Source organism: Polistes dominula, unplaced genomic scaffold (genome assembly GCF_049000335.1).
Source record: "Polistes dominula isolate Pdom_NZ unplaced genomic scaffold, Pdom_raw_medaka contig_11, whole genome shotgun sequence".
NCBI classification, from domain to species: Eukaryota; Metazoa; Arthropoda; class Insecta; order Hymenoptera; family Vespidae; genus Polistes; species Polistes dominula.
The window spans coordinates 3,725,223-3,732,500 of NW_028301154.1; the positions used below are offsets into that span (position 1 = coordinate 3,725,223).

Below are 7,278 nucleotides of genomic sequence, written 5' to 3' on the forward strand. Positions count from 1 at the left end.
CACTCAACGTGTTAATCATTTTAAAGATATTATAAGATAATCTAAAAACGAAATAAACAAAACTAACAAATAATCAAGATGCAAAATTCTGTTGAACTCGTGCAATTGAAATATTAATTATTTATATTTTATGATAAATGAACAATCGTTTAAATTTTATTTGTTTATTAAGTCATTTATCTAAATATCATTTAAATAGATTATCTTATATTTTTGTTTTTTTTTTGTTCTATAGATTTGTACGAGAAGCAACTGGATTTAACGTTGATATGAGAATTGGAATTCACACTGGAAATGTTCTCTGCGGTGTCCTTGGACTTCGCAAATGGCAATTCGATGTTTGGAGTGACGACGTTACTCTGGCTAATCACATGGAAAGTGGTGGTCTTCCTGGGTAAGATTAGAAAGATTAAAACAAAAAGGAGATAAAGTAGATAAAAAGAAGAAAAAAACAAGTTTCGAGGATAATTTATTATATAATATTATTATGTACTTTTAATTTGTAATTATTTTTATTTAATTATTTATTTAATTATAAAAATGCGCGCCTGTTGGTATGCAACCCTCCAGACACACTTTGAAAATATTGCTTGCGAGTGACATCTACTGGGACGGAATTTTTTTCCAGTCAAAACTGTTTATACACGTATGTATGACGGGTTGCCTATCCTTCGAGCAGAAAAAAATTCCGTTCCGACAGATGGTGCTCGCAAACACCATTTTCAAAGTGTGTCTGGAGGGTTGCATTCATACAGGCGCGCATTTTTTTATAATAATTACAAAAAAAGTAAATAATATAAGAGACTTTTAATAAATATTTTGCAAATCAAATATTTTGATAAATAATGATAAAAATTGAACTCTAATATTGTAATTAATTTATGTATATTTTAAGAATAATATTTAGTATTTCGTAGACGTGCTGCCATTAAAGTATTAATATAATGAATAAAATTTAATAATTAAAATTAGAAAAAATATGAAACATGTTTAAAAAGAAAGATATATATATATATATATATATATATAAAGAAAAAGATAAAATATAAATAAACTACGTTCAATTGTACTTAAATCTTTGTCAAAGGAGGGTCCACATAACAAAAGCCACCCTTCTTCAGCTTGGTGATCGTTTTGAGGTCGAACCAGGGGATGGTGGATCACGTGAGAATTATCTGGCCCAGCACAAAGTAGAAACCTTTCTTATAATCCCGCCTAAGGTATGATTTATAAAAAAAAGGAAAAAAAAAACATCGATGTGTCTTCTCTTTGGTTCTTTTGTTTTGTTTTTTTTCTTTTATTTTCTTTTCTTTTCTTCGTGTAAATTTCCAAAACTAGTTTTCATATAATATAACTTATCAAGTTGATTTTAAAAAGCTATTTCGTATAAAAAGAAAACAAAAAAACTATAATTGTATGTATGTTTTTGTGGGGGTGGGTGTGTGTGTGTGTGTGTAGTACGTATACATATGCGATTTTTTTTCCTCGTAGTAATTTCTTGTATATGTTAATTTTAATATTTTTTTTATTTATGTTATACAAATTGTATTATATATACAGGGTGATAGAAATTTATCAATCGAAATATCTATATTATATAATAGTAACTATATAATATTATTATAAATATTACTATAAATAATACTATTTATTATATAATACTAGTTAATGTGTATATAATAAATAGTATTCTATATATATATATATATTATAGTATATATAAATAATACTATTATAATATTATTATAAATATAATTGCTATAATTTCTGTTTAATGAAATATATTGTATAATAAATTACATTTTTGTTTTTTAGTATTTCAGTAATTTGGTATAAAGTAATATTTAAAATTAAAAGTAAAATTTAAAAGTAATATTAAAGTATATATATATATATATATATATATATATATATATATATATATATATATATATATATATATTAGTTATTACAATTTTATAAAGAAACAACAAAAATATATATATATATATATTTAAAATTTGAAAAACTATATACAGGGTGTCTCGTGATACGTGAAACCTAATTCAAGAGTGGACAACATGTATTATGAAGATCGTGAATTATTGAAAAGCAAAAGTGGCTATAACTTAGGATATATTATTAATATTAACTCTTTACATTGTTCTTGGTGTTTATCGTCTACTTTTGAAATTGATTTCACATTATATTATATTAAACATCTTGTATAATAAATAAATCGTAGATTTATGAAAAAAGAAGACGAAATTTGGAAATGAAATATCAAAAATTCTTCTTAACAAATCAAACTGTATATATAATACATACAATACGAGCGTATAAAACTTTCGATTTTAGAATATATAAAACTCTTCTCATGACGAGATTACTATCGGTCATTCAATTATGCAGAAAAACAACGAAGAAAACGGACTAGAAAATGGTGGCAATAATATACGTGGACCTGGACCTGTTCCCACGAGGTAAGACACATTGTGGTGATGTGTGTGTGTATATATGTTTCTATTTCCTTCATTATTTATTTCTCTCTCTCTTTTTTTTTTTTTCATTCTTTTCTTTTTTCTTTTCTCTCTCATTTTTATTCACAAAGATTCATCGATGAAAATAAATATTTGTTTTTATTTATATCTAGATCCAGACCTAGCAGTAAAATGACCAAATACGTTGAATGCTGGGGTGCCGATAAACCTTTTGCAAATATCGCTGAAACAACTTTAGCCAAAAATATCGGATTAACGGTAAATGAAATGAAAATAGGATTATTTTGATATTTCTTTAAATGACTAACGTTTCATTATCTATCTATATTTAATTTGTATTTATTTGTCTTTGATTTATACAGAGCATCGCTATGATCGAATCTAATCTTATAGCAAACAATACCAATTGTTTCGATATCAAGTGAGTGAATGAATCTTCCTCTCATGTATTATTCATGAATCAATAAATTCACTCGTATTGAATAATTATCTTTATTCAATTGAAAAATATATATTTATGAGAACATTTGTATAATAATATTATATATAAAAATACAAGAGCTGTATATACATTTGATATTCATTTATTCTGATGAACAGGCAATGGTGCGGTGGTAGCGAAGATATTTTACCTTTCACCTATTGGTTCAAAGACAAACATCAAGAACTTCAATACAGAGAACAAAAAGATGAACAATATCCTTGGTATCTTATTGCATCGAGCATCTTTTATACATCTATGTTCTCTATTCAAGTAATTTACATGCGAAGGTATCAAATTAAATGGAAATTATTTAATCCTATTATTAATCAAATATTTCATCAAATGACATATATATATATATATGTTCAGGAGTATCACCGTTTATGGATGTTTCTCAGCTGGTTTGGTATCTTTATTAATAATCGCTGGAATTTCTTGGTTCGCTCGTAAAACAAGATGCGAGAGCGAATTAGATGCTCCAGGGCAAGTTGCATTTTGTCGTGGAATGAGAATGACTGTTTATTTTATCACAGCATCTTTGGCAACTGCTTCATCTGTTATCAGTTTAATCGATGTTGATAATTCTTATCAAGACGCACCGGTAAGTTTAAATGTTACTTTTGAAAATGTTTTTTCCTAATTGTGATTGATTAACTGATATTATAATTGAAATTAATTAATATTTATTTGTTTAGTTATATGTATATTCGGCAACAATCGCATTAGTCGTCAGTTGGACTCATTTAAGAGTTGGTTTTCTTCTAAAACTCACAGTTATGTTAATCTCAATCTTCATAATATTATTAACTTTATCTCAAGCTCCAATTATAGAACTTTATTATGCAAAACACGAAATCGAGTAAGTAAATAAAATTCTATTTAAAAATAGAAAAATCTTTTTTTATTGCGGATTATTTAATTGAAACATTTTTATATTTATAGATTTAAAGGCCTAAATTACTTGCTGAAAATAGGATACTTATTATTATTGGTGGCATTAGTACTTCATGTATTAGATAGACAAGTTGAGTACACATCGAGAACAGATTTTCTTTGGAAAAGTAAACTCAAAGTTGAACAAGATGATGTTGAAACTATGAGAGGAATCAATAAGATTCTTTTGGAAAATATACTACCTGCACATGTGGCTGATCATTTTCTAGCTACTAGAACAACACAGGTGTTGATATTAATTTTAATGGATATCTGGATAAGATTTATTATATCACATTTCATACAATTGTTAACATCTTTTTTTATGTTTGCAATTAAATTACTTGATCATTATTGGATTATTATTTATTTTATAAAATGAGAATAGAGGATTAATTGTTTTTTTTTACATTTTTTTTATTAATATGATGAAATGTAATATATATATATATATATATTCTTCTTTTAAAGCACCCATATATTTATTGAATTGTCTTATTAATCTCCCAGTTTTTCAAAATCTTCCTTAATTTAATTTCTAGGAACTCTATCACGAAAGATACAGTAGTATAGCAGTAATGTTTGCATCTATACCCAATTATAAAGAATTTTACGACGAGACTGATATAAATAAACAAGGTCTAGAATGTCTAAGATTATTAAATGAAATCATTTGCGATTTCGATATGCTTTTATTGAAACCTAAATATTCTGGTATTGAGAAGATCAAAACTATTGGAAGTACTTACATGTTGGCATCCGGATTGAGTCCTGGAAAAGAAAATACTGAAGCTAAGGTATGCAAATAATTATTGTTTTACGTTAACAATGAAGAAATATACAATATTTATTTATTTTTTATTCTTTTTTGTTTTTTTTTTGTTTTACATAGGATCCATTACAACAACAAGATCACAACGTGATAGTTCTTGTCGAATTTGCCATTGCATTGATGACAATTCTTGATCAGATTAATAGAGAATCTTTTCAGAGATTTAAATTGAGAATAGGTGAGTTATAATGAATATTATATACAAGGTGTCCTAAGATTTACTGGCCAAATATCAATGGAAGAGTATATTTTGAAATATCACATATCAGAGAATTATCTTGTAATTTTAATTAATGTAGCTTTTTTAAATTTATAATTGTATAATATTATTTGTGTGGATTATTTTCAATATAAAAAGAAGACAACAACAACAAAAATGCAATTCCTTTTATTAACAAAATTATTTTCTAATCAAGGTCTCAATCATGGCCCGGTGATAGCAGGTGTTGTAGGAGCACAGAAACCCCAATATGACATTTGGGGAAACACAGTAAATGTGGCATCAAGAATGGATAGTTGTGGTGAGATGGGAAAACTTCAAGTTACCGAAGACACAGCTAAAATATTAATTGCAGCAGGATATGAATTAGTTTGTCGTGGGCCTACCTTTGTTAAGGGCAAAGGAACATTGACAACATATTTCGTCAAGACACCGTTCGATAATAAAGAGGACAATTACTGAGTACCTGATGATTTTTCTCTCTATCATTTCAATTATGGTGACATCAACGCGTGCGAGAGAAGGTGTGAGATAAAATTAAAAAAAAATTTACGACCTCGTTGTGATAATTATTATTTCAATTGAAGATCAACAAATAATTCTATACATTTTGTTCTCTAATTGGAAACAATGTTTTAATCGTTAAAAAAAGAATGGAAAAAGAAAAAGAAAAAAAAATACGAAAAATAGATAATGCTTGATCTATGTTTCCTTCGTACTCTCGAATTCATAATCCGTGTAAATAAGAATAATGTTAATAATAATAATAATATAAATAATAATCGTTACATATATGATCGTGTTCTTAAAAGAACTGAAAAATAATATTACAAATACTCGAATAAGTAAACGCGATGATCTCATGCGTGTATTTAAGAATTCAAGGTGTGTTCTTGACACGTTATAAGAAATAATTAAAAAAAAAAAAAGCGAAATCATTGTTTTGTCTTAATGTTTAAAAATCAACGTTGAGAGAAACTTGACAAGTGACAATCATTCCACCAAAGTCACTGTCACTGTACTATACCATCTCTGATTCTCTCTCTCTCTCTCTCTCTTTCTCTCAAATAAATTATTGTATTAATTATTGAATCATTCGCAAATGTTGTGTCTTTCGGTAAACATATTTAATATACGCATACAATTTTATTTATTTATTTATAAATATACATATATATATAATATAGTTTGATCACTCAAGAATTTTTGACTCTCTCACACCCTGTATATACTTTTTTAAGATTTAAGTTTTAAGATAAGAAAGAAGATTAAAGAAAAAACAAAGAAATCTAATCTTATTATATTACTTTTTCTATATATATATATAATTAATTGTACAATCTTAAAATAGAAATAATATTTAATTGATTATAAAAATCCAAGTCAAGTTATGTTAATTATTGCGTTTATAATTAATGTCATCTCATTTAATGAGATTAAATGATGTCTTGCATTAATTGTTAATTTAAATAACAATGGCCTTGATTCTGAATACACCATTCGGGTTCTAATCTATCAGCATTAATGCCTCTTTCAACGAGTCTCTGTCGTTGTCTTAATATTCTATGTTCGGCATGAATCCAAGTAGAAGCAGGATCAGACCAAAGTCTTTCTGCGAAAGCTGCTGATCTGGGCCATAATCTTGAATCAACTGAAGTACTGTCAACTTGTTCAGTCCAAAGTGTTACTTCTCCGCCTAAGAAAAAAAAAGACAGATTTGTTTATCAATTTATAGAAGAAAGATAATGTTTGATCAATTGATCATATTGATGTCACAAAAAAAGAAATGTATCCTAAAAATAACGGACGTCAAGAAGGATTTTAAGACAAAAGAAAATATATTTACCGAGTACTAAATTCTTCTTATTAACACCGAAACCTTGTTTCATAAGAATGTTAGACGGAGAATTATCGTAAATTAATTGCCAGCCTTTGTATGGTGAACACCAATTGTTACCTTCACCAACCCATGCTCCAAAACTGTGTATAATAAGATATTGAATATATATTCATTTATATTTTCCTTTTTTGTTTTTGTTTTTGTTTTTGTTTTTTTTTTTTTTTAGGAAGAATAGGAAGATATTAATTGACTTACCCGCAGTCAAGGTAAAGAGCATCATAATTAGAAATGATGACTTTGAAGTTATTGCTTATTAATCTACCAACAGTAACATCAGTAGCAGTGGTCCAAATTTGTACAATATACTTCTGAGTATCCAAATATTTGATATTTTCTACATTGGTAAGTCCACTAGTCCATATAATAACGGGAATTTCTTTTCCCCCGTTAGCCAAAGTTAACTTATCAAGTGCCTTGTTTTGAAAATGA

At 26.9% G+C, this 7,278-nt stretch overlaps 2 protein-coding genes across 2 annotated transcripts in view; one reads left to right on the plus strand and one right to left on the minus strand.

The window, feature by feature from the left end:
- The window catches only part of Adcy2 (adenylate cyclase type 2 Ac76E), a 33,164-nt gene extending 27,012 nt beyond the window's left edge, over positions 1 to 6,152 (plus strand). The window contains exons 8-19 of the mRNA XM_089178671.1: positions 236 to 394; positions 1,088 to 1,220; positions 2,392 to 2,462; positions 2,633 to 2,738; positions 2,843 to 2,901; positions 3,081 to 3,251; positions 3,334 to 3,565; positions 3,660 to 3,823; positions 3,907 to 4,144; positions 4,440 to 4,694; positions 4,790 to 4,907; positions 5,146 to 6,152. Coding sequence (XP_089034797.1) covers positions 236 to 394; positions 1,088 to 1,220; positions 2,392 to 2,462; positions 2,633 to 2,738; positions 2,843 to 2,901; positions 3,081 to 3,251; positions 3,334 to 3,565; positions 3,660 to 3,823; positions 3,907 to 4,144; positions 4,440 to 4,694; positions 4,790 to 4,907; positions 5,146 to 5,411 — 1,972 coding nt within the window. The 3' untranslated portion in view covers positions 5,412 to 6,152. The remainder of the gene's footprint in view (positions 1 to 235; positions 395 to 1,087; positions 1,221 to 2,391; positions 2,463 to 2,632; positions 2,739 to 2,842; positions 2,902 to 3,080; positions 3,252 to 3,333; positions 3,566 to 3,659; positions 3,824 to 3,906; positions 4,145 to 4,439; positions 4,695 to 4,789; positions 4,908 to 5,145) is intronic.
- Hexo1 (beta-hexosaminidase 1) overlaps positions 6,055 to 7,278 on the minus strand; it is a 5,309-nt gene continuing 4,085 nt past the window's right edge. The window contains exons 4-6 of the mRNA XM_015333904.2: positions 7,045 to 7,278; positions 6,796 to 6,929; positions 6,055 to 6,645 (exon numbers count right to left, since the gene is read on the minus strand). The exon at positions 7,045 to 7,278 is cut by the window's right edge and continues 275 nt beyond it. Coding sequence (XP_015189390.2) covers positions 6,410 to 6,645; positions 6,796 to 6,929; positions 7,045 to 7,278 — 604 coding nt within the window. The 3' untranslated portion in view covers positions 6,055 to 6,409. The remainder of the gene's footprint in view (positions 6,646 to 6,795; positions 6,930 to 7,044) is intronic.